The sequence below is a fragment of the Patiria miniata genome, unplaced genomic scaffold (genome assembly GCF_015706575.1).
Source record: "Patiria miniata isolate m_02_andy unplaced genomic scaffold, ASM1570657v1 HiC_scaffold_6, whole genome shotgun sequence".
NCBI lineage: Eukaryota > Metazoa > Echinodermata > Asteroidea > Valvatida > Asterinidae > Patiria > Patiria miniata.
In genome coordinates this window covers 2,350,308-2,377,501 of record NW_024037073.1, presented here as the reverse complement: position 1 = coordinate 2,377,501, position 27,194 = coordinate 2,350,308, and the positions used below count along the sequence as shown (strand labels likewise).

Sequence of the window (27,194 nt, the reverse complement as noted above, 5' to 3'; positions counted from 1 at the left end):
GATACATTTTTTGCAAATAATAAGCTTACAAGTTTGGAATTTCAGCCAGCTTGTATTTTTGTTGAACGAGGACAATAACTGCTCGTTACAAAACTGGGCCTATACACGTGTCGTTTGGGATCTCTTGAAGACTGCCTCTGATTGTGCTGAAAACTTTGAGAAGTCAAAATGACAGGTAAGGTCATCACACAGACACATGACAATTTTGAAATATCAATGATATTCTAGAATAAAAATCGTTACGATCTAACTGACGTTAGGCTAGTTGTAATGTAACCATTGTAACAGCCTGCAACGGGGTGAGCTAGTTAGTGTGATTGTTCTATTCTGTGTAGAATAACATTATTTAAACGTTTGCATGCAGTAAAACGTCTTGAAGCAATGCAGTCTCACCACCCCCTTTTTTTTTCTTTCCCAGTCAATCAACTTGCGACACATGTCCCTGACTTGGTGATGGTAGGAAACCAAATCAAAGCTCTTCCTCACAGTCAACGGTTTGACGGCGTCCTCATGTTTGCTGACATATCAGGTTAGTGGGTAACTGGTTAAATCTGGTTAAACCTACGTAGGCCTATGTTAACCAGTTTAACATGTTTAAAGAGTATGGGCCATCGACTATAGCGGGGAAGGCGAGATATGTAAGGTTTGTCGTTACCTGCCCCGGTTAGACGCCGTCCTTGTTGCAAAATGAATGATTGCGTGGTGTGGTAAGGGAGTCTCCCTCATCTAATCGGTAGGCCTACCTTATCATTTGCTGAAATTTCAGGTTGGTGGTTAAACAAATTAAATTTTTGAAAAAGAAGGGGTAAACGTTGGAAATAGGCCTTCAATTCAAATTGCCTACACTCTTTGGCAATTTCTTCCCAAATTTTTTGGTAAATTTTACCCGAATTAATCAACAATATTATTTTAATACCATTGCACCAATGCAAATGACATTAGGCTACCCAGCATTATTATTACTCAAACTGTTAAACAGCAGAGAAGGCACGTAAGAAACTCCAGCCAAGGGTCTAAGGTATCCTCATAGTCTTATTGTTTTCATATTCAGGTTAATGTTTTTAACATGTGTAGTTAATCTTGTGGAGATGTTATTGAGTCAACTGGCAGGGAAACTAGTAGGTTACGATTTTCTACCAGCTATACAACACAAAATAAAAAAAAAACGTGCCAACTAACTTTCTCCGACCGTTTTTCCATAGTTGATTTAAGTAGTTGTCTATTTTGAAATCTTCACGATTTTGACGAAAACGCAAAAACATCCTTGCCGGGATTCGAACCCGGTGTCACGGTCTCACTTCTCCGGCGTGCTAGCTTCTCCGAGAGGGAAATTTCGCGTCAACACGCATGCACAAAATTGCGCAGTAGTGTACATTGGCCAACTTTGTTTGTGTGCTGAGTTCTTTGGGGTTGTACTGGTGCACGTAAGATCTTAGGATATTTGTATGTACATTACAGGGTACCAGTCGAATCCATAATTTTCGTGGCGCGCGCAATTCCCAGTGACCAAAAAGACTTCAAGGATGCCTGGCTGTGCACATTTATTTAAAACCGTGGTTGCAAAAATATAGACAAATGTGATGGACCACGAACGAATACCACAGACCAAGGATTTATAGTTTTTAATTATTCCTCCACGAACACGCACACATGACGCTGGGAACACAAATCAGAATGCTTTCAAGACGGCATGGAATGACTTGACCCGCATAAAGTGTTACATAACACATTCTTGGGTGTCCCTCACTGTGATGCGCTTGGTAAAAGTAAGCACAGCGGACACATGAGCATGTATCGTGCTCATGTAACGTGCACTGTAACGTGCTCAATTATCCGCCGAAACCACCCGGAGAAGCTGGCACGCCGGGGAAGTGAGACCGTGACACCGGAATCTTTGAATTAGAAGTCCAACGCGCTGATCCATTACGCCACAGGGACTCTATACAGACAGAACAAAATGGGCGTGCACCGATCATGATTTATACGAGTTTATTAGTTAAAGGTAGAGTCCATCATTTGTAATTTGTGCATTTTGTTCGTTTGAAGCAACAAAAGAGTTCAAAATCTAATGAAGGATACTGAGCAACTAACCTGATGAAGTTTCAGCTAAGCTTCAGCTGTACATTCCGAGAAAAACAGCATTCTAAGATCTCAATTTCAAATCAAAAGTTGCTGAATCATGTTTTGAATTGTTTTGAAATGCAACTATACGCGACGTCGCGCACTGATCCGACGAATTATAACAACCGCGCGCGCGTGTGCGTCGTTCGAATACTTGTGCGCGCTGCGCTGAATAACAAAACGAACTACTAATTTAAATTTTCCTACGGTGCTTCTTAAGAATCACCGTTGGAAATGCCTTCTTTCGTTGATAACTTCAAAATGACAGCTTCCCAGAAAGAATAATTTCACAGGGAGTTTAGTCTCCTTACTATCTTTCAACCAAGTTAGTTTTTCAACAATAATTACGCCAGTTACTTTTCGGATGGCTGCAAATGATGGACTCTACCTTTAACGTAGTTAGCCTAACCCTAAACTTGTTTTGTACATCTCCTTCAGGATTTACTGCCCTGACTGAGCGGTACAGCATGAGTTCACGCAACAGCACATGTGGAGCAGAGAAGCTGTCTGCTGCCCTCAATAGTTACATCGGAGATATCGTAGACAACATCATCGGGTCTGAAGGAGATATTCTGAAATTTGCAGGTTAGGCGACCGTACAAACGTCAAAATATGGAGTTTGAAATAATGACAAAACGATTCAGTCCATGCTAGGTTAAGTTCAGCCCCGAAAAAGGATTTACCTAGCAGTGCAAAAGTTATTCGCTGTAAATGAGACATCGAACAACAATGATCGGTCTACGTCACGTTAGGTAATACTTTACGGGTCGGCAATAACTCAGTTCTCGCGCGGTAGACCGGATCGGAAACTAGTCTCGAGGGTGGATCTGTTTGTGTGCAACAGCAAACCAGTAACACGCGCCCTTTGGCGACAGTGTTCACTTTTTAGTCTTCTCCTGTTAGGCAGCCCTGCACTGTCTTTGTCCCGTCTTGTCAATTGTTTGTTGCTGATGTCTTTATGTAGTAGCTTTTAAAAAAAATCTCTGAATGTACTTGTATGTGAACAATTTTTGTGACGAGTTAAAGAGTAAAAATAAAAACAATATCATCCCTGCCGGGACTCGAACCCGGAACCTTTGAATTAGAAGTCCAACGCGCTAATCCAATTGCGCCACAGGGACTACACAACAACCCTTGGAATAAATGTGTTATGAAGTAAAGGAAAACACTATACCGCATGCACACATTGAGAATTATGTAGGGCCCAAGAATCCACAGATTGATTTTTTTTTATGGGACCTGATCCTGTGTCTGGATTTGAACTTGCAATTATTTCTCCCAATCGTTGGCTGTAGGAGACGCATTCCTGGCTCTATGGAAGCTGAAACGAGATAGCCTGGACTACACACTGATGAGGGTCATCAAGTGTGGGCTGCGCATCCAGGAGAGGTGCGACAATAGAGAGACGGAGGTGGGCGTCAAGCTTCGTGTCAAACTAGGTCAGTTATACCTTTGTTTTTCAGACACCTCGTACACCGTAAAAACTCACCAATGCCTGCCAGAGTTGAAATCGATTCACAAGTGAATCATACGAGTCAGGTCAAATGTATAGTAAAAAGGGATGCACAACAACAATAATTTTCTTTGTCAATGATTATTTGGATAGCTTGTGACTTCTTCTTCCATAAAAATCTGTTAAAAGAATTAGGTCCCACCGAGATTTGAACTCGGATCGCGAGATTCAGAGTCTCGAGTGCTAACCGTTACACCATGGGGCCATTTGGTAAATAAAGTCATTTGATGGACAACTAAATCTATAGAACAGCGCGGGATTGCGTCAGCCGGTGAAAACATTATGGCACATCTTCACCAGTTGTTATGTGTTACCGTTCGCCACTCCAGACTCAAGAACCATTTAGTTTAATGAAAATGGGTCTGGGAACGAGACAAGGAGATTTCAAACGTTCCTGGATGTCCGGGCTGACCTACAGCCCGTATAAAGCCAATATTTGTTCGATGGTTGTTTATTTGTAAGAAGACAAGCATCACTATAATTATTCCCATGTTCAAATCGAAAAGGAGCACTGGTAGGAAGTAGAATATTGATCGAATACGCTTCCGGCTGTTGCTCACACATTCAAAATCTGAATCGGTAAAGGGTGAACAAATGTTAGCCAAAACAGTGGTATTTAATAAAAGCGAATTGATAAACTATAATCAGACTGCGGGTTTCAACTCCCAAACTCCCTAGTCTCATGACAATCCTTCTGACATCCTCCCTAGTCTCATGAGAAATCATTTTTTCGGTCAGTAAAACTTTTCAGCGCTTAGAAACTGTAAGACCGTTTCACCATGTTGCCACCAGGTGTGTCTTTAGGCCCTGTTCGTGTGACCACAGTAGGCAACGAGGAATCTCGTCACTACGTACTGAGCGGGCTGGCTGTGGACGACGCTAACAAGGCTGAGAAGTTTGCTACCTCGGGATCCTTGGTCCTGTCCCCCAAGACGTGGGCTTATACGCCCGACCATCAGTTCATCGAGCACCTTGTGCTGGAGGACCGTAGACATGTCTCGGTTGGTTGGAAATTGGGAAAGTGGGATGGGGATGGGGTGAGGTTAAATGGTATTGAGAGTGATCTCCTGCCCTAGGGACGTCATTTTCCGGAGACGAATACGCAATGGGTTTGAAACAATTAATTAAAAGCTCATTTTCCCTTCTGATGGGCGTGCCATTCCCGCTTGCGTTTGCGTCATATGCTTATATCGTCCGTAGGTCTGACCGACTACTTTTTGTGTGTTAATGCTGTTGTTTGTTAATTTTGCCGAATTGGCAGGTTTTGTCAATGATTGCCGAGCCCATCAACGACCCCGGCACCAAGATCGATCTCAGTTACGGCAACCAGTACACAAGAGACATGAGGAAGAGCGGTGATAACCTGACCGGTAAGAATTCATGGCCCTGGGGTAGAGGTTATTATGGAGTATCGAGCAACCATGAATCGAACGCGCCTTGCACAATTTAGGCATGACATCGACTCTGTGTTGTTTTTTTGCAAGATAACGTTGTGGGTTGAGGTTATCGTGGGTCGACGTATTCTCATCAAGTCAAATACATCAGCAATCCTTTGTGTTTCTGCATGAACAAAATTATTTGAATGACACGAGGTATAAAATGGTGATGATGTTGATGTTGATACGGGGGTGGTTTCGTAACGGTGATGAGGGTGGTGCCGAACCATCCTCATCTTTCTACTTGTTTGATACCTGTTTTAGTGACACCACTCAAAATCCAAAGATGAATCTTAAAAAGCTAACCTGTTGAAGTTTCAGCCCAGTGGATATTACACTTTGTGAGAAAACAGTGAAAAACCATGCACAACCCTTTCATCATGAAACCGATTTCGTCAAAAGCACTCTTTATACCGAAAATCTGTATCTGTCAATTGACTGATCGTTGAAAATCAAATCCATTTCTTGCATGATTTCTTTTAAATGACAGCAAGCCAGACTTAATAATTTCACGGGGTTTTTAGCTAGTACGATCTTTAATTCAACTAAACTTGTAGATAATAATTACTTTTAGGGTAAATGCAAATGATCCTTTATGCCTTCAAGCATCATTCATTTTCACCGATTAGTGTTTTCGTGTTTACTTTGTTAAGCGGGACCGAGTGTCACCGTAGTGCGACTGTCATGTTCCAAGCCGGCCTCGTCAGATGAACACTACGCTGATGCGGTCGGCAGAAGTAAGTTTCGTCATATAACCGTACATGATTGTGCTACATCACCGAGGTCTTCTCGTCACACGTAGCATAAAACACTCAACCTTTTTTATTTGTTAAAATTTCACTACTAAACTAAAGACATAAAATCAAAACACGGAAAGACTGCTTTGGAGCAGGTTCTTTCAAATACAAATGTCACAATTATATTCATTTTTCTCTGATGCCACAAGAAAAAACTCTTAATGACGGATACTCCGTTTAGCCAACTATAGCCTGTCCATGTAACAATTACAATCAGGGAGCCAGTCGCTGTAGCAATAAGCCAGTGACCTTTGAGTGACGTCACGATCGGGACAGCATATAAAATTACTGCGAGAAGCCCTTCTTAATTCATAAAGCATGCGATTTATTCTAGGTACATTTCTTTCTGTTTGTTGATCAAAAGTCATACACAACTTCATGATAGGCAGCTAGATTTAGGCGGGAAAATTGAATTTGAAATAATCAACAGATTTTTAAAATGTTCTTATGTGTATTATTCAGAACGCGAGTGTGCCTTTCGGTCGAGCACGGACGACGAAAAATCCCGACTGCGCATGTACGTCATCAAACCGGTTCTGCAGAAGGTAATCAACCTTGCACAACCCTTGCACCACGACGAAAGCCGGAATGTTTGTAGCTAGGAAAAACATTTAGAACATAGATGACTTCTTGTATATCACATACGTTTCTTCCAATGTGCAGTTTCTATTTTCAAAACGGCATTCGAAGATTATATAGGACCTAACGGTATAGCTATCTTGAACAGACCACATTATTTAACACCTCATATAGAACTTTTCACGATAACAGCATGTTCATTAATTGCACCGTATATATACATGTTATTCTTGGTTAAATATCTTAGTTTTCTCAAGTGCATACTTCGTTAATAAATCGCGCATGTCCATACACCCCATGCATTGAGTGCCCTCACAAAGGTCCTCTGTGGTACGAAAAAGTAGACACTTGTACTTTCATCGTCACTGCATTGACTAACAAACCCTGCTCCAAGAGAGACAGGTTTCTTCTAGGAAATTATTATGATGGTGATGATACCTCATTTCCCGATCCACTGAATACACTTCATGATTTTTGACCAATCACAATCGTAATAATATGATAGGCGCGTCATAATATGACCACGTGTGCAGTGGGCGGTGCTTACTGAATCGTCTCTATACTGAGTTGAATCGTAATATTAAGATGGTTGCCATTTCCATTTTTTGTGTGCCATAGATTGATGACGGTCTGCCTTTAGAGTATCTCTCAGAGATGAGACAGGTCAGTGTGGTCTTCATTAACTTGGTGGTGACGTCATCAGACCACGACAGCGAGAGAAGAAACCTCCACAAGGCGTTCAACGTGGTATATGACGACATGAAGGAATATCAAGGTGAATACCACACATTCGTAATACGCGAACAAACGATAACGTTCCCAACGTTGGCAACGTTTGCACAAGTGGGACGAACAGTTTGCAACCAACGTTTGCGAACGTTAGCAACAATAGCGAACGTACGTGTGTGAAAATGGCAAAAATAAATTGTATATGTTGTCAGACCTAGTTGAATACCAATGGGTGTCTTGAAACTGAAGTATATAGAGACTTAAATCAGCTTCGTGGGCTGATCACTGATACACTGACTGGATACCACACGCGCTCACTAAAGAGCACGAAATTAAATTCGTAAGGTTTATATCAAGTTGACGAAACAGTTTTGGGTTTTTTGATTTGTTGGAAAATTTACCATCAGATTTTCTTGGTTTCTTTGTACAGGATGTGTGAACAAGGTTTTCATGTTTGACAAGGTATGAGATCATTCTACATTTAAATTCAATAAGTGACGAACACACATATTTTGAGTTAGAAAAACAATTATACGGTGGGGAGCGGCATGCAGGCCTACAGTTCCACAGCTTTTTTTTCTCTGAAAAATAACGTTGAGTTGTTTGCCTACAGAATAAATTCGACTCTATAGAAATAAACAGTGAATGTATTGCGCCTGGTGGCGCTATATAAGATAATTACATAATACTGTGGCGGAGAAATACTCAAATTCATTTCTATAAAATAATCCATGTTTCAAGATAAATTTATTGAAGAAAAGGGGTCTTAATTCACATCTGTCGCATAAAATACATGTACCAACTTTGTCTAAATATCACTTATGAGGCAAATATTCTTTTAGTTATTTGTGTAAAAGATAAGATTAATTTGTTGGTAATGACTGCTAACTGTTATGGACATATTTTGGCCTGTCTGTTAGGGATGTACATTTCTTGCCATCTTTGGTCTTCCCGGGTACAAGCATGAGGACGACTGCGCACGCGCACTTCAGTGCTCCTACCGTCTACTGGAACACCTGAAAGCGACCCCTAATGTCACGTGAGCATGATGACTTGGAATTAGACTGGTTAACGACCTCACTGACTGACGGTAACTTACCTAACTCTCTGACTGACTGTCACTTTATGACGCTTGTCTATAGTGTACGCGATGTAACATCTACACTACATGTGCACTAGTCTGGCGCCGCTTGTTTCATGTACATGTACTGTCATGATATATGTAAGGAATAAGTCCAGTCTCCATGCGACGGCAAAAGTTGATATTTCGTTTCCACCAGGTTATACCACTGCAGCTTATTATTCTATCGACGACATTTTTAGCCATTCTCAATCAATTCTGAATTTTGTGCACTCTGGGACCAGCTTAACTAGGCTTGCCTTTTATTGTTTCAGAAACGAAGACTCGAAGCCATTATTCACTAGTCTTCAGTAAGGGAAAGTATCATTCATTACAGTTATCTTCTCATGTAACAGGCAAGCGTCAATTGGTGTTACCACAGGCTCGACATTTTGTGGTGTGATTGGCCATGTTCACAGACACGAGTATACCGGTGAGATCATTCACTGTATTATACCAAAGGCTTTGGTCTTAGCTTAGTATTGTTAATTTTATTGTTTGAGGTTGCTTCTGAACATTCACTGGTACCTTACTAATTGCAATGTCTCCAACGCTAAATATCAGTGAGCACAAAGACAGATGTTATGATTTTGTACATATTATATCAGCTGATTCAGCTTTATTGAATATCAACGAGTTATACGTTGATGATGGACAACAATATCCTGTATTTATCTTGAAACCATGAGCCTAAATCGTGATATGAGAAAGTCTGTGCTTGTATTTGTAGTTATTGGGAGGAAAGTGAACATGGCAGCCCGTTTGATGATGCATTACCCAGGGCGAGTATCATGCGACCCGGAGACATTCCATCACTCAAAGCTTGCCAGACACTTCTTCCGTGAGCTGCCTCATAAGGAGATGAAAGGAGTTCGTAATGCTGGCGTCATCCAGGAGTTCGTGGAAGGAGAACAGTAAGAAATTATGAAGACCAGGCGTAACCCAACCCAACCAAGCACAACACAAAACAACCCAACCCACTCCGTAGCCCAGCCCAACCCAAGCCCAGTCCAGGCCAGCCAAACTCAGCTCGACACAACCCATGTTTGCAAATCAACAGATTCGACGCATCCCGGCTAAAACGAATCCCAGCTATCCCAGACCAATTACCCCAGCCAAGACCAACCCCACAAAGCCCAACTAAAGCAATCTAACCGGTAACTCAACCCGAAACTCCAACCAAACTTAACCAAATCCAATCCTTCCCACCCCAGCCCAAACTCACCCAGGTCAACCCTGCCCAGGCATCCTAATTCAACCCAACCCAAAGCCAACCAAAGCCAATCCTACCAACCTAAATCCAGCTTAAATCCAAACCTAAATCAACCCAACCTACCCAAGCTAACCAAACCCAACCCAATCCAACCAACTTCAACCAAACTCAATCCAACCCAACCCAACCCGTAAGGCACATTCTTAAACAACGTACCAAACCATATCAGATTCTGAACATTTCTCAATCTTAAGGATGATGTAGAGGGCCTAATTAAATTCAACTAATCGAACCACACAAACTTTTTCGATTCTACTCATCGAAAATCAGTATGCTGAATCGCCATGTGTGTGTCAGATTGTCTCTTTTTCATGTTGCAGATCTGAGGTTGTGGTGGGAAGCACTGTGCCAGAGTTTGAATATCCATTACTCGGTAAGAACGTCTTTATTATGGACCCACCCTTGGGAGCAATGGGTAAAACAACCTGCTACAAAACAACATCATTTTCTATCATTTTACCTCCTAAAAGTGACAATAATCATTACATGTACAAAATGAATGCATTATGAACAGCAATTATAAGGCCCAGCCGAACTGGACAACGACACAATCATGTGGTTGGAGACGATAGACTTTCCCGTGTGACATTGCAGTTGTCGATTCAAACGATCGGACGACGAGCACTTTTTATACAAAGCAAAAATAGGGACAACTCTTAATGTATTCATACATTGTACTTTGAAGGCTTTTCTACGTATTTTGGTAGCACAGGACAAAATGAATGGTGTGCAAAACACAATGGATTTCAATCCATCGCCTTAAACCACTCGGCCACCTCGTCTTATGACTTGCGGAAATCGCTTCAATTCGTAATCGTTAAAAGGTCAACATATCTTCAAATTGAACAGACAAAAAACCTCGACGAGGAAGGGATTCGAACCCACGCGTGCAGAGCACAATGGATTAGCAGTCCATCGCCTTAACCACTCGGCCACCTCGTCTCACAATCAACCATTCAAACGTATCCAACCAAAATTCACAGATCCCATCATGCATATTCAATTTCCTATCACCATTTGTATCAAGTAAAACAGCCCCATTGCATCTGTCACATAATATATAAATACATGTACCAAATTTGTTTAAATATCACTTATGAGGTAAATGTTCTTTTAATCATTTGTGTAAAAAATAAGAAGAATTTGTTGGTACAGATAAGTAACTGTTTAATGGACATTTTTTGGCCTATCTGTTAGGGATGTACATTTCTTGCCATATTTGGTCTTTCTGTGTACACGCATGAGGACGACTGCATGCGCACATGTACTTCAGTGCTTCTACCGTCGACTAGAACACCTGAAAGCGAAAATTGAACAGACAAAAAACCTCGACGAGGATGGGATTCGAACCCACGCGTGCAGAGCACAATGGATTAGCAGTCCATCGCCTTAACCACTCGGCCACCTCGTCTCACAATCAACCATTCAAACGTATCCAACCAAAATTCACATATCCCCTCATGCAATTTCAATTTCCCATCACCATTCGTATTAAGTAAAACAGCCCCATTGCATCCGACGTCACATCTGAGGGCAGATCTTTGATCCTTGTTATACGCGTGAGTACTTTCAATCTCATCGCATTTAAATAACACAACTCCTGTTCTCAGTGTAAGGTGTCTGTTATTTGGTACCGTGTAGGTCGTGATAAAGAAATGGGCGTATTCCTGAACGAGCTACAGATGATTCAGGAGCACAGGGAACGAGGCGAACACCGGAGAGTCATCATATTTGACGGTCAGGCGGGTATTGGTAAGACCAGGATGCTGGACTCGGTCATCGTGGAAGCTGCTCGCCAGGGTAACAGGTAGGACACTCTGAATGTTGTTTGTTGTGCATTCGTTGTTACAGAAATAAATAAATAAATAAATAAATAAATATACACCAAGGTGGCTGCTGTATGCAAACGGTCCACATAGACCTTCGAAAATATCGCATGTGTGATTTGGTATATATTTGGTGAAAAGGACTGTGGCTGTGACAAAAAAATTATCTGTGGCTCTTCCCTTCTCAGAATTGTATTAGGTTAATAAGCGAAATCACCAAAGCAGTATTTGCGATAAGGCTTAGGCCTATGGGCCATTTTAGTCAATGGACATTTTACTGCGTTACTGCGTTAACACCGAATGAAACTGAACCTATTTCACTTACAGAAATTATCTGAACCGATCTTGCCTGTAACTGAATTGGCAATGATAGCAGACAGTTAACACAGGTCTGAATAATTTTGTCTAATTGTTTTCCTTGATATAAGGGTGATATCTTGTGCCCTGACGATGAACGACGTCACTGTACCATACTATACCGTCAAGCATCTGGTCACCATGCTACTGGAGATGGAGGACTGCGTCAGTCACGTGGAAAGGGAGCATGCGCTCTTGGAGCATATCCAGAACGAGGCTCTGCGGGAAGATCTTTGCCTGTTGAATGACTTGCTCGTTCTCAAAGTAAGGACTGTATACCAGAACGCTATAAACGTAAAATAATGAAAGTTATAAAGTGGGGATTGCGAAGTTTACGTGCTAAAAAGTACAGTATGTAGGCATTCCTCGAAAAAAAAAATCATGTTTCATAAGTTTCTCATTCCCTCAAATAACTTACTGAGAGCCATTTAGCCTGTATGGGTTGAACGGTTGAGCATCATAATTACTTGATTGTATACATATTTGCTCGTCCTTGAGCTATGGTATGTTTATAGTATTCTTCTCTTGTATTCAGTTGCCGACAAATCCTAGGTTTCACAACATGAAGAGCGAACAGCGCATACAGGAGTTGCACAGCCTGATCGGCCAGATTGTCCACCAGGTAGTCTAAACTCGAGTAAACTTACCAGTAATATATATTTTTTAATGTAGCTGTGCTTTAACCATAACCAGTTCTGAATCCTCCACTTTTAATATGATTGTTCACACACCCTACGGGAGTTAGGAGTAATCAACCTAGAACTATACTCAACTCGCTGGGGGAAATACGTAAAATGTGTTGTGTTATGTGGGCCTCTTTTGCCCGGGAAACAGTGACTACATAACTTAAATTGTCTCAATCAAACTGCAGCACTGACTTCCTGAAAATGTACAGAAAGACAAAGGTTAACATTCTTTATCACCAAAAGCGTGCACACAGAAAATAAGACAATGAATTGGCAAGGCCTCGTAAAGCTTGTCCCAGACATAGTAACTATTTCCATAAATGGTATAGAGAGGTCTGACATGAACGACAAATAAAGAAAACCATGGCCAAAATCATTAGCCTAAAATGCCTCAAAATGACAGCAGAAAATGACAGCACGTAGATTTTGATTTTGCCCCTGTCCCCTCCCTGACACCAAAAGCTGGATACTCGGCTGGACTCAAGTAAAAGTCAGTCAGTGAGATAGTTAATCAGTCTAAGGCGCAAGTGACAGTCAGTCGGTGAGTCATTAAGTCGGTCAGTGAGGACTGTAGGCTGGCCCTCTGGGACCAGTAAAAATCATTTAAGAAACTGCTGTAACCTGACAACAATAGAAGTTGCCCCGAGGTTAACAATCAACATTGTCGGCATTATCTTTCGCCTGAACATCCAGTTCACATTGAGCCAGTGCGTGATATTCGCCGTGGACGACGCTCATTTTATCGATCCGGACTCCTGGGACTTCCTGACGGACTTTGCCGAAGACTCTTCTGCGGTCTGCGTGCTGACCATGCGGCCGTTCAAGCCGGACCGGCCGCCGTGCGTCGCTGCCCACCGCGTGCTGCTCCACGCCAACACGCTGCATATCAAGCTGGGCGGTCTGAGGTCGGCGGAAATGGCGTCATTGGCTTGCCAGTTGCTGGATGTCGTAAGCGTACCTGAGGACCTTGTTCGGTAAGATTTCAACCGCCTCCCTTCCATCCGTTCACCGTGATACAATCGTAATTCATTGTTTTTATGCCCCATTTAATTATGTACACTGCACTCTCTGGATCATTTTCCGGATTATTCTGTCCCGGAAACCTTGGCGAAAGTGTCATTTCGACCCAGAAAAGTGCCATTATGACTCTGAAAAGTATCGTGTCAAATAAATTACGACCCAGATTCCTGGTCAGATCTGACCCGGAACTTTTTGGAGTGACAGTCAAAAAGATCAGCGTGGATTTTCCGTAGAGGGTCATACTTATTTTCATACAGCAAAGTTCGTTGTACAAGCAAGTAGGCCTATTAAACCTAACCTACCAAAATGTGGTTACTGGTTCATTAACTTGAATCCATTTTGCTGATAAGAGTTAGAGCATAATGACCGAAATTTCGGGTACACACCCCTGGTTCGTCTCAGATCCACGTTTCTTTTAGAGTTATTTATGAACTCATTTCACGTGGTTGGCAATGACGCTCTCAAGTCAATGGGTTTAATCATCTACCCTTGTGTGTAGTATACTTCAGAAGAAAAGCCACGGCATAGCCTCCTGGTGCGAGCAGCTTCTCCAGGAGCTGACGGCGGCCAACCAGCTCCTCATCGTGCCAGAGGGAAGCCTTCAAGCCGCCCAGGCCGAGGACCAGACCAGTCACGTCACTCCAAGCTTGGCCGTGCTTCAGAAGCGGCGAGACAGTAGCGTGAACGGCGGGGCGCCCAGCCGAAGCAGGCGAAGCAGTGTGGATAGCGGGGTAGGGTGGAAATTACTAACTGTGCATTTCAAAAGTTTTGGTTTGAGAAAAAGTCTGCTAGGATAAAAACGTCATGTATCATTCCAGCCGGTTAGCAGTTTGCAGTATGAAATTCCGCATGGTGACCACGAGGGGTCAATAAAAAGTCAACAATGACTTCTGATTTGGTGTAATTTTGTTTCACCATCTACAGACTTCTCCGATGTTCCAGCAGCAGATCGCACCGACCCTCCTGGAGAGGCTCCAGGAGCTACAAGAAGAAGGCCTGGCGGCCCAAGAAGAAGACGATGAGGCCAAGATGGTGTGCGTGGTGGCCTCGGAAGTTAAGATGACCGACATACAGATACCAGACTCCATGACAGGTGTTTTGACACTCTAAAAAGTAATCTGACCCGGAATCCAGGTTCTATTTGACCTATTTCAGGGTTTAAAGAAACGACACTTTTCCGGGTCATTTTGACCTGGAAACCTTAGCAAAAGTGTCATGGTGACCTGGAAAAGTGTCATTGTCCCTGAAAAGTATTAGACAAAATGAAACCCATAGGGCCTATATAACCCAAGTAAAATCTGACCAGAAACTTTGTAGACTTTTCACATCAGTCCTTGCAGGATGCTGATGGGAAAAGAGTATATATGGAAGGCCTCCATTCTGCACAAAAGAGAGGAGGAATTTTTTTCGCAGGAAAATTGTTTACAATAATCCAGTGGTCAATTGGGAAGTTGATAGCAATATATTGTCACTGAGCAATACACACAGTTTTTCAACTGAGGTACTAATTTAAGTACGTCTTGGCTGCGTTGGAACTACTTGGCAACGGTCAGCAGTAACACACATAATGTCAGCTGCTTCCATAGTCGATTGTGTAATTACAAGTTGTGGCCTAGTGATTCGGACGCGGCCATATTTGATTACAAATCACCTGACATACTCCTCTAGACAAGACAATTCACTCTGTCCGTCCTGTTTTTCTACTAGGAATGATGCTGGCTCGCATTGACCACATGAAACCTTCCGAGCAAATGATGGTCAAATGTGCCGCCGTGCTGGGTCTCACGTTCACCTGCCGCATGTTGGAGCTGATCGTCCCCAACACCACACCCTGGAAGATCCGTCGCCTCCTCCACGCCTTGATGAAAGCCGGGGTGTTCGAGTGCGCCACGTACTACATGACGATCCACGGCACCACGCAGCGACCCAGCCAGGGCATGGCTAGCTCTGTCTCCAGTCACTTTGGGACCCTCGGCCACGGCAACCGGCTCTCCGCCGGTATCATCTGCCACTGTCCCAAGACCGAGCGACCGGAAGCTGAGCTGAGCTCCGTGGATGCTTCGGCTGGTTCCTCTCACATGTTCGTGACTGACTGCAGTAACCTGCGGTTTACCAGCGCCTTCATGCAGGAGACGGCGTACGGCCTGTTCCTGGCCGAGCAGCGGCGCAAACTCCATCGCCAAGCCGCCGAGTTCCTGGAGTCGCAGGCGCACAAGTGTGTGGCATGCGGCGGTGGGGACTTCCTACCAGGAGGCCATCAACTGACTGAAGAGACAACTCTCAAAGTGGCGACGACTAAGAAAACTAGCAGTGATCACGCACAACACGAAGAACTGCATGCCAATAAAGACACCAATGACAAGCCTGGAGGAAGTCATACAAATGCTGGTAAAATGATCAACATCAAACATCTGTACACAAATTATTATATTTTATCAATGCTTCACATTCATATTATTTTACATTGTGTAAAGCTGGACGATTAGAAATACTGCGTATCTTGAGTAAAAAGTGAAACATTTTCCAAGAAGATACAAATCAACGCAGTGACGCCGAGCAGTGAGATTGTGTGATGGCCGAGCAGTGAGATTGTGTGATGTTTCGCCAATACAGTTGCATAGATGCTTTATAATGAAGTTTGAAAAAAGTCAATATTTGGTAAAGACTGAATTCCGTTAGGAGAACTTAACAAAAGTAAACCCATCATTTTAAATGACATAACGTAACTTTTTTGTCTCCTCTTTTGGTAGGTCGTAATACTCGGCATGTCAGCTTTGACAAAGTGCGGACAGGTAAAACACTTTTGATGAAGTTATGAATAAGTCGCTGCAGTCATCATATTACAAGCTTGTGGTTCAGGGTTGGAGACCTTGTAATTTAATGAGGTGTCCCGTTTTAATTTTGGATGCGTCTTGCTTAAGAGGCGTTAATGAAATCATCTTAGGACGCGTCTTAGCTATAGGATCGATCCTAGAGGCTCGTCGTGGTCTGAGAGGAGTCGTAATGTAAGACAAGTTACGTGAAGTCGGCCCGCGCTTTACTAGGCTTGTCCCGTCTTGTTAATGCCGTTTGTATTCACTCTTCGCAAAATTTGAACAAGAGAGAGTCTGCACTTTGCCAAATTCTCACGCGTCAGTATGTACGGATTTGCCTTGCTAACACGAAAGAAATAAACTGTGAGGGAAAAAATACGTACGCTCGACGAGGATGGGATTCGAACCCACGCGTGCAGAGCACAAAGGATTAACAGTCCATCGCCTTAACCACTGCTTCAAGTTATTATTTTGTGAAATTCCGTAATACCTTAAAATAATTATAAAAAACTCGACGAGGATGGGATTCGAACCCACGCGTGCAGAGCACAATGGATTAGCAGTCCATCGCCTTAACCACTCGGCCACCTCGTCTGATGAGCTTTGAAAATAGCTTCAATTTATTATTTTGTGAAATTCCGTAATACCTTAAAATAATTATAAAAAACTCGACGAGGATGGGATTCGAACCCACGCGTGCAGAGCACAATGGATTAGCAGTCCATCGCCTTAACCACTCGGCCACCTCGTCTGATTGATTTTCTAAAAAGTGTTTTTTGTCTGTTGCAGTGAATGGCAAATTTCTTTGCTTGGTTTGAATTACTCCATAAAAATGTCCTGTAAATGTGTATTTATTTTTAAGAATTCTAGTCGGTACCTGATTTAATATCTGTGTTTATATAAATAGTTTGCATATTTTTCTTCTTGCGGTAAATGGATTTTAAAAGTGGAGAGCGATTAAAAAAATAACATTTTTTTAATGGAATATCGGTATTACTATAAAACTGTATTGCAAAGAGGATTCGTTCAGGAATGTGCTTTATCTTTATGGAATTTTGCGTCATAAAGGCTATCTTTGATCGGAATTAATTATAACAAAGTTAAAACTGCTACTTTTCAGAGCAAGATACATTCGTACAGGATCGGACCGAGAATATGATGGGTTCCCTCAAGAAAAGTCTGAAGCGTCGCAAGGTGGCCTCCGTGTCGCCCAACACGGAGGAACCTGACGGCTCACACATTCTGATCCACGAAGAGGAAGATAGTGATGATGAAGTGAGACAGCCCGCGACCAAGCCCAAGACCACGCCCAGAGGTGTGCGGGGAAGAAGAGGCACCCTGGTCCTGCGTAAAGGCTCGTTAGATCGCAACATTAGTGTTATCAGGTGCGTACGACAAGTTGATCTGAATTATGGATGCACTATGGCGCTTTTTCACCACTTTCAAGAGCCCATAGACTTGACTCAAGTCGGACTTCAGTCGAAATCCATAACATGTATGTTAATGTACATTTTAAACTTGTATACCGATCCATTAGGCCCCACCGACACGCGTGAACGTGCGTATGACGCGCGCAGCTTCAATTTACTATGTATCCGGTTAAGTGACTGCGTCATACACGCGAACTTCCGCACCACTGATTACTAGCGCCCATATTAAACGGGCTAACACGCCACTTTGTACTACTTCCGGTGTCATATGAAAATCGGAGTCGTATGAAAATCGGACTCTTTTTCCCTTTTATTGGTTAAACCCTCTCACGTGACCGGTCCCTCTCCTAATTATCTATGCATGAGCATGCGCAATACCACCAATGAGTCCGTATTTCATAAAATTCATGCTACATCGGCTCCAGTGATTCCAACAATGCTACTCCGTGTGTAGTGGGCGTGGTTTAAGTTGAAATGACGTCACACTTACGAACTGGAATTGGCATTGGTGAGGCGCACGTGTTTTTTTCCCCTCACGTATATACGCAGGCACTGTGGGCGGGGTGTAATGAATTGGTATCAACTTGATTCAAACTCAAGTCACCTTACATATGCCTATAAAGTCGGATATTAACATGTTACCAGCAGAGCGCTTCTTAATCGACATTTCCCCCCATATACACATTTCAAATATCAGCTTTGGTGAGGTGTTGGACTCGCCGGCCGGCAGCCGTTCGGGTAGCCTCACCACCCTAGACTTTGAGCAGATGGATCTGCGTGAGTGCCGGTGTACGGACGTACTCAACTCCGTGTACCCACAGCTCGTGCGGCACTGGCGCGCTGCTTGCCACACAGTCAAGACGGTGCATTTCTTGTCGGAGGCTGGCAGTGCGGCAGTGGCTACCGGCAACAACATGCAGGTATATGACAAACACAGAACTATATGACAAACACAGAACTGCATGAGTTAGGCCTACCTTGCTTTAGGGTCTTAGGACGGTTTAAACGTGAAAAGAAAATCTTGAAATACTTCGCCAGAGTTCAAATGTGTTCCAATTGTGTGACTTCGCAGCACGGATATTACCAAATCACAGATTCGCTTCGCATTCACATTCGTGTGAGGAATGAACCGATCGACCTTTATTCTTGTATACCAATCTTAATGGACATTAGTCGCCGGAATACCCATACCGACGAAATTTAATTGTTTTTATTATGTTTTAAACAGATTTAAGTACAAGTGTAACAAATGGCCAATAAGACAGTTCGACAAATTACCAAGAATTTCTAACACCAATAAGCGATGGGTGTTCATGTTGAATTATATTATCTACCGGACAGCTTACTGAATAAAGTTGAAAACACACACAAAAATGGAGGTAATTGCGACGAGGATGGGATTCGAACCCACGCGTGCAGAGCACAATGGATTAGCAGTCCATCGCCTTAACCACTCGGCCACCTCGTCTGATATTATTTGTAAAAAGCTTAAAGTCATGGTTTTAAAGCTTCTACATGCCTTAACATGACAACAAAAATACGACGAAGATGGGATTCGAACCCACGCGTGCAGAGCACAATGGATTAGCAGTCCATCGCCTTAACCACTCGGCCACCTCGTCTGATATTATTTGTAAATAGCTTAAAGTCATGGTTTTAAAACTTCTACATGCCTTAAAATGACAACAAAAACACAGTTTTCTCATGAATATGGAAATTTGCATTAGCATAAAAAAAAAAAAAAACGCACAAAAATATCCTTAAAAATGGCAAAACGAAAATTGAAAACATGGTTCAATGGAACACAAAGCTAAACTGCATTTTCAAAGACTGCATTAAAACAATTTATTTGCATGGACCCTATGCAGGCTTTGTCTTACTTGCAAGAAGCTGTCGACATCATTAGTGACATCGACAGAGGGCACAATCCCCTGACGGACGATCCGACGCAGCTCGTCACGATCGACAAACAAGAGCGCGCCAAAATTGAGAGCACCATGGGTCAGGTCAGTCCGTATTCTAACAGGCCTTAGTCTTGTGCAAATTACTAGAGCGCTGTAATGAGCGACGCCATTTGGGGGTAGAAACAGTATCGTGTTTTCAAAGTTGTTGACGTTATTTTGCATGTTGCTAAAATTCCAAACTTATATTCTTACTATATTAAACTTTTCGATGTAAGTTAAGTAACTAATTTGCTTCAATAAGCTTAATTTTTCTAGTGTTTGTACCCAGAGAATTGTGTTGTTATATAGCGCCCTCATTTGCTCAAAAATAGGCATATTACTTGCATTGTCGTAAGACAATTTTCATGGGCACCTGTGAACAGTGCCGTAACTAGTCAAATTTGAAGGGATCACAGGGTTTTTTTTTTTTTTTTTTTTAAGAAAGGGGGCACTCAGTGAGTAAGTTTTGGCGACAAAAATCTCTGTTTTTGTACAATGGGGTTGGCATAAAGGTGAAATGGATATCGCTGTTAATGTTAAAAACTAAAAGACTGATCAATAGGTTTTGTCTAGTTGCCCATTGGACAATTTGAACTGAATCAAATATCGTGATATCAATGTGTTTATAATTTATTGGTGTGGTGGGTAATACTTATAATCAATGTCTCTCCAATATAATCGAGATCAGCGGGGATCAATTCACTCGATTTTTGTCCATTTTACAGGCTTTGTTCAAAATGAATCGACTGGACGAGTCCATGCCGCACTTTCACAAGTCACTAAGGCTCCTTGGCAACCGTCAGCCATCTTCCAGAGTTGGCGCGCATTTCAAGTTATTCATCGCGAAATTTCGGCAGCTCTTCCATGTCTGGTTCCCAGAGCACTCCTTTGGAAATCCTTCGTAAGTCTGACATTCACCTCCATGGATCTTTGATAACAGGTCGGACAAGAATGATTGCTATAGAAACGAGATCGAGGATACCAAATGGAATTTGTCGGTCGGTTGTCACATTCATTTAGGTCATTTTGCATGTCAAAACCCTCAGCATTTTGATAAGGCAAATGGTCTGGTATTTTTACAAACTTTAACAGATGCACTACCCATATATTTTTGTGAATATGGTTTCTAGGGTACCATACCTCATGGTAGTCTTTAGAATATCCCCTTGCACATCAAGGATCTGTGATATTGCAAGCAGATTCGGCTATTAATTATGCAAAACAATCCACAGCTTAGTCCACATTTCTGATCGAAACGACGTCACATTTTCGAAAGTCGATTTCAATTGGCTGGAACTTCGCGGGGTTGCATAAAATGTGCATGCTAGGATATATCAGACGTTCGTAGTGTGTCTCTGCACACGTGAATGTCTGATTCTCAGACTGCACTACAATATAGGACCGGCCTACAAACAAAAAAAAGAATACATTTAAAAACACTCGTTTGTGAAGGAACATTCGAAATTCACGACACAATTACAGAGTATATAATTATGACACATAATCCATTGTTTGTTATTGTGGTAGCCAACACAAATATGGGAGGCCAATATTCCCTCCCGTGGTCTATTTTAGAGAGCGAGGTTGAAATTAAGTAGGTCGTGGGAGCGATGTTGAATCTGTCGTGGGCTGCTGTGCTCACAATGCCTTTGAGACAATCAGTTTTTAATATACAATATTCAAAGTGGAAAAGTTAATCTTAGTGCACATTTTGTTTCGACAGCAAACGGGAGAAGTATTTGGAGCAGGCTCGCTGCCTGTCGCACATGTGGCATTCGTACGACCGACAGCAGGACACTCTACGGTGTCTCCTATCGGCCATCCAACAAGTAAATCTCGCCGAAAATGCAGAAGATGACCTCCACGAGGTAAAAAAGTCGTAATTTTCCTGACCAGCCTTAAACACTATAAGAATCGAATTAAAGGATCGATTCAAACTAGGACAATATAAAAACTCTCAAGTTTTGGAATCAAGAGTAAGGAAAATGAAGCCCCGATTACGTCACAGCTGGTATTTGTAGAAGTTGAATATTTTGTTTTCTTAGTTGAATTTTCCCACAGCTGTCCGTGTTGTTCTTATTTCTGTTCTGTGTTAGTCCGTCCAGGCATCTCGCCACAAGCCAAGGCTTCTCAAAGATGCCTCCAAACCTATTATGTTTTTGCTTCTTCATGGCATCTTTTCGACGTAAAGTTTTTAATAATGTGAATGTGCAGAACGAGAAGACAAGTTTCATGTTTTACATGGTGAGAATTAATTGAATTGAATTGAATTGACAATTCCTTTACTTATTCATGTATTCTCGGCTTATATTTTTAACTTGGTATGGAAATAAATGTGAGTTTGAATTTGGATTTGAATTTGAAAAGCTCACCAGCGCTTACACCAATATGATGCTGTGCTGTCAGATGAAAAAATGGGCGGACACAGGTCGGCGCTACGAACAGATTGCAATGCGAAGGTAATATCGTTTATCAGTCTCCTGCCGATAGAAGAGGAATTATTTTTTTCTGAAACCACTGACCTTAATACGCATTCGCATGTCGCATGATTGAAGTAACAAGTCACGTGATTTGGGGTAGATTGCTACTTGGTTTAATTGATAAGGTTTTGAATTGGAGATGAGATCGAAGCGAAGTAAATTTCATCTGTTCGTTATGGTTCATGGCTCTTATCTGGCTGGAGGATTTTCTTTCAAGGGTAAACAAGTACGAGAACCATAGTCTGCTTCCGAACCTGAAGAGTTTCTTGACATTTTAACATTCTTTAGCATTGTCATAGTGCATTGTCATAGTATCTAAAAATGGATTGACGTTAACAAGCCTTCGGTTGTTGCAACATTGCTCAGTTTTATGCAAAAATCATCTTTTTTTTTAGAATTTGGGAAAAAACCAACAGGTAAACGCATTGAAAAACATTAAAGGCAAAGCATTTTACACACAAAACGACAGAAATAAATCGACGAGGATGGGATTCGAACCCACGCGTGCAGAGCACAATGGATTAGCAGTCCATCGCCTTAACCACTCGGCCACCTCGTCATGTAGGCCCATAATCTATCTCTACCGAGATCGTTTGAACCACTGAAACGTCCAAATTAATAAGAAATATCCGAAGAAATGGTGTTTAAATTGGTTGCATTATTGGAACCAAGATAAAACAAATCATACAAGCATAATTCAATCGTATTTTTTACTCTTTTGGGCAGATGCGTCGATTCACCAATCGGCATTGGTCCTGATGACCTCATTACCATAGGTCACCTGTACGCCGTCAGTACGGGCATTCGGCTTGCCAGTGGCCAGGTACAGGGCGCCATTGACACAGGTAGGCGGTTTTCTGAGTGTACCAAAAAAAAAAGGCCAATAGAGGCTATAACGTTTTGGCCAATCACAACCGTGATTTATGCACATGAATACACAAAATGTCCGACGTGCGTGCACGCAGTTGTACTTGACATTATTACGTCTGAGGACAAGGCATTGTGTTTCCCCTTGTTCTCTCTCATATACTATAGCACACAGATTTACGTTCGAGGACCGTTCTCCACAAAGTTGTAGTTCGAGGACAGCAATGTTCAATGTCTTGCTGTGCATGTACTTGGGACACACGTACACTTCTTGAGGCCCACAAAAGAGACTCAAACACTAAATGCCATGCACTTAGCTAAAATGTTATTCATAAACCAATTTTGTATTATCTCTGTTATTTGCTTGTGGGTTCCTCCGTGACAGGATACAGCGCACTGAAGATATCAGAAAAGATTCACGACATTGAGCTACAGATACAAACGCTCCCTCTCTTGGCAAACGCACTCCTTCTGGCAGGCAGGTGAGGGGTCGGTTATATCTAATGTATACATGCAATTCATGCCTCCATGATCGTCCTAACCCTCAACTTTTTTAGCTGAAAAGTTTTTACTTTGTTAGTTCATGATACACCGCACTATGTCCCAAATGTCAGCTTTTACATTCGAAAATTGTAATCATCATTACATCAAAAGCAAATTAGTTCTAATTAATGACCCTTCCTTATGGGACCTTTGACAACCAAAATGACAAACCCACATTTTTGTTTGCTAACGTTGCTAGCATCGTGACTTTGGGAGAGATCCTTTGCTACAATGGCACGTATGGGTTTATGGCTTCTGATTATAGCGCCCCTTGGGAAAAAAAGACATTGACCAACTGAAAAACCGCAAGCACAGGGAGGAGCAATCAGCATCATTGCAGGTTCAAACTCCGCTCAAGTCAATTTCCCTGTTCATCTTTATACTTGTCTTTTTGTATCTTTGTCCCGTCCATAGAATGACGTCATGTGTGGAGATGCTGGGTAAACTCTTGTACGCAGCTACGGAGGAAGAAGACTCGTTTGCCCGTGGAGCATATTACTGCTGCTGCTTAGATCTCATCCTCGAAGCAGGTATCGTTTGTGGCAATCAGTCCATCAGTTGAAAAAAATCAACAAATTCAACGATAATGACGCATTTCTTTTATTATTTCGTTCTTTGCAGACCCGAACATTCAAAAGTAAAAACCCTGACTCTTTTTCTGACGAAATTAGCGACTGACAATTTTTTTTTAGAGACTTTAAATAAACGTTTGGCGTCATTTGCGTCAGTTCCATTCGGAGGTGCCGACAATTGCACGAGGCCAACTCAGATTGACAGGTTTTGCGTACTGTATTTCTTGGGGAAAAAGGAAGTTTTCCTTGTTACAAGGTCTTGGTCAGCTGTCTCAGCTTGAAGATGAAAGGCACGTGGAAACATTAATAGTTACCTGCCGGAAATGAACCTAGACTGATTTAACACAAGAAAAAACATTGCTTAAAGTGAAGAGCAGGACTATGACCAAATATCCTGTGAATTATTCCGCCTGAAATGGTATCATTCGGAAAAAGAGAATGGTTGAAGGTGGTTATGAAAAAAAATATTTGACGATATATCTGTTAAAAAATGCGATGAGTGCCCATCCACTGGGACCTTATAGTCACATACACAAACCAGCTGAATGAGAATCATGTCCCGAGTGCTGGTTTGTACATATATAGGCTGCAAAAAAATGAGCGCAAAATCGTGCTCTCTTAAAACCTGTTTTCTTATAGCTGTATAGTATCCATTTTAATTGAAAATTCAACTCAGATTTTGAGCAATTTTGTTCCTTCCAACGAAAAAATGCGCAAAATGCTAAGGATCCTATAAAAATTATGTACCTTTAACTTTGTCGTGTTTTTTCCCACTAGGATTTGCATTGGAGAGCCACGATGCGTGCGTCAGTTTCTGCAGCAAAGTGACCACTGACGCAGCATACGCCGCTGATGCCACGCCCAGACGTTACCTGATGGCCTCATTGGCAGTGTGGTAGGAATCTTATCAGTCTGTCTCAAAATCAGAACGAGCCCAGAATTAATGAACCGATCCATTTAGGCCCCACCTACTGCGCACGTGGGCAACGACACGTGTGTATATCTCTGTAGTGGCACATTGCATGTTCCAGCTGCGCGTGTCATACGCACGTGTCTGCCTTTTGTTGATGCATGTCGGACATCAATCGCTGTTGTGATTGGTCAAAATACCATTGGGCGGGGCAATATGGATCAGTCAATTCAGGACAGTGCATAATGAACGTAAAGTCTCGTCTCCTCTATTGCGCAGACTGTCCGGGAAGAGACGGTTTGTGAAGCCATCGGACTCGGAATATTTGAAGACTTTCATGTGTTCAAAATTAAAATAGTTTTACATGCAGAAAACTGTTCGTGTAAATCTAGACGAATACCCGACTCGGTATATTTAAATTACCCAAGTTCATGGTACTCCCGTAGGGTCGACAAAATCGAACCTGGTTCAACTCTACCAACGTAGTTTACGTTGGTCTGAATTGTCGGCACAATCTCCAGATCAAATGTCTCTGACGTCGATTTGAGAACTATGCGAGAGCGAAAGAAGTATATGAGATCCTCGGGTCTACCCTATAACGATTTTCTTCACCAGCCTATCTGTCCAACTACATGTATAGCTCGAGGGGAAACACTTTCCATTATGGCAAAGGATTTTTGATAATCGCTCAACAGTCACAGAAAGCTTGGCAAAGCTGATTACTCCATTTTTCCGTTGCTGTAGTTGTCTCTCATAGGTAAAGATATTTGACAAGATGTTGAGTGACCGAATTATAGAAACTATAGGCTTTGAGGGTCAGGAAATGAATACAGTTCGTCTGGAGTCGTGAGCAGCATTTACATTTAATGACTCTCAAGATTTACTTGCGTGCATTATCCCAGGTACATGCGTAAAGATCGCTTGGATCAGGCCAAGGTGCTGGATAGGACCGAGGAAAGCCTGCCCTCTAACGGTCAATCAAGCTTCCTAGCAGTCAGGACGGGATTCAAGATCCTAGAATGCCGTCTACTGGGCTACTGCCACGCGATCAAAGCTGGTAGAAAAACGACCAAGGTTAAGACCAAATTAAAGAAGGTGAGAAGTTTTAACAAAATGTTGACATCGTACATAGACGTCACGCCATGCGTTTAACGCAAATACTAGTATCTGCCATAATCAGGATTATTTCGACAGCACGAATGTTTGCATGGTGTCACGAAAAGAAGGTGACATGGCGTATATGTACATCTGCCGTTTTGATATTAAGAGCTCGGCTCAGTGATGATGTAATATTGCCCATTTCCACAATTGCAAACAGATGATGAAGGCGTTGAAAGCAGACACCAGGCGATACCCAGGGCTGAAGCCTCGTCTCCATCACCTCAGGGCCTACATGCGCCTACTGAACGGCAGCACGCGGGGCGCCAGGGACGAGCTACAACGCAGCCTGCAAATGAGCAACCAGGCCGGGAACCAGCACGAGGCGTCCTGGGCGCAGCACAGCATGGAGGCGTGGTTTGACCCGGGTCACCATCCTCTTACCCAGGACGAGTCCTGGCAACGATCCACCGAGCAGGACTTGGACTGGCGGGTAGCTGGCAGCATTGAGAGCGGAGTTGTCAAGTACTCGCTCCCACTACCAAGATAGACAGAGACAACGGGGATCAGTGACGGACCTCAAAGTATAAAAAAATAACGTGTCGAAATAGAATGACACGACATTTCCTATACGTTCAACCTGGTGATTCAGAGATCCGTTGGCGCCGTAGGGATATATTCGGGCTGGAATCGGCACCATAAGGTTAAATCTATATGAAGGGATGTTAACCCGAGTTGAGGGTTTTGTTGCAGTTAGTTCATTGTTTTCTAGCAGGAAAATGTTAATGATTGCATTGTCATTATTCATGTTCAATTGTTTTGTTGCAGTTAGTTCATTTTTTTCTAGCAGGAAAATGTTCATGATTGTATTGTCATTATTCATGTTCAATTACTTTTGGTTCGGGTTTGAGTCGTTTTGTTGAGGAAAGGTTAAAGGGCCATTTAAGGGATACTGGCTTCGTGAATTTGCGCCCTTTTGAGCTAGCTAGCTCTAAAATGCACTTCTTACGACATGATAATAGGGGGCCTAGTTGAAGAGATCATTAAAAAGTAAACTATAGTCGTTAACACTTGGAAAACA

The 27,194-nt window shown here is 42.4% G+C and overlaps 1 protein-coding gene and 9 non-coding genes across 10 annotated transcripts; 1 reads left to right on the top strand and 9 right to left on the bottom strand.

Annotated features, from left to right (window-relative positions):
* Window positions 1-97: 97 nt before the first annotated feature.
* Window positions 98-27,194, top strand: LOC119743565 (adenylate cyclase type 10-like). Its single transcript, XM_038219985.1, has 34 exons — window positions 98-175; window positions 419-529; window positions 2,560-2,706; window positions 3,417-3,560; window positions 4,427-4,635; window positions 4,896-5,004; window positions 5,724-5,807; window positions 6,330-6,412; window positions 7,065-7,221; window positions 7,606-7,637; window positions 8,096-8,214; window positions 8,652-8,728; window positions 9,026-9,209; window positions 9,889-9,941; window positions 11,210-11,375; window positions 11,823-12,015; window positions 12,287-12,373; window positions 13,131-13,411; window positions 13,957-14,188; window positions 14,382-14,550; window positions 15,165-15,845; window positions 16,208-16,249; window positions 17,391-17,655; window positions 18,398-18,620; window positions 19,569-19,706; window positions 20,369-20,544; window positions 21,367-21,511; window positions 22,011-22,102; window positions 22,850-22,968; window positions 23,376-23,472; window positions 23,948-24,063; window positions 24,883-25,000; window positions 25,918-26,110; window positions 26,334-27,194. The coding sequence occupies exons 1-34, from the start codon at window positions 169-171 to the stop codon at window positions 26,661-26,663; spliced, it is 5,379 nt and encodes a 1,792-aa protein (XP_038075913.1). The 5' UTR covers window positions 98-168; the 3' UTR covers window positions 26,664-27,194.
* On the bottom strand, window positions 3,168-3,242 carry Trnar-ucu. The gene has a single exon. It is a non-coding gene; the product is annotated as a tRNA-Arg (tRNA).
* Window positions 3,768-3,839, bottom strand: Trnaq-cug. Its single transcript has one exon. It is a non-coding gene; the product is annotated as a tRNA-Gln (tRNA).
* Window positions 10,429-10,510, bottom strand: Trnas-gcu. The gene has a single exon. It is a non-coding gene; the product is annotated as a tRNA-Ser (tRNA).
* On the bottom strand, window positions 10,898-10,979 carry Trnas-gcu. The gene has a single exon. It is a non-coding gene; the product is annotated as a tRNA-Ser (tRNA).
* On the bottom strand, window positions 16,783-16,864 carry Trnas-gcu. The gene has a single exon. It is a non-coding gene; the product is annotated as a tRNA-Ser (tRNA).
* Window positions 16,940-17,021, bottom strand: Trnas-gcu. Its single transcript has one exon. It is a non-coding gene; the product is annotated as a tRNA-Ser (tRNA).
* On the bottom strand, window positions 19,087-19,168 carry Trnas-gcu. Its single transcript has one exon. It is a non-coding gene; the product is annotated as a tRNA-Ser (tRNA).
* On the bottom strand, window positions 19,241-19,322 carry Trnas-gcu. The gene has a single exon. It is a non-coding gene; the product is annotated as a tRNA-Ser (tRNA).
* Trnas-gcu lies at window positions 22,601-22,682 on the bottom strand. Its single transcript has one exon. It is a non-coding gene; the product is annotated as a tRNA-Ser (tRNA).

Coding starts and splice junctions, on each gene's coding strand:
- LOC119743565 (XM_038219985.1), top strand. Junction 12,016..12,286: donor ATGACTTGCTCGTTCTCAAA/GTAAGGACTGTA, acceptor TCTTGTATTCAG/TTGCCGACAAATCCTAGGTT. Junction 16,250..17,390: donor CTTTGACAAAGTGCGGACAG/GTAAAACACTTT, acceptor GCTACTTTTCAG/AGCAAGATACATTCGTACAG.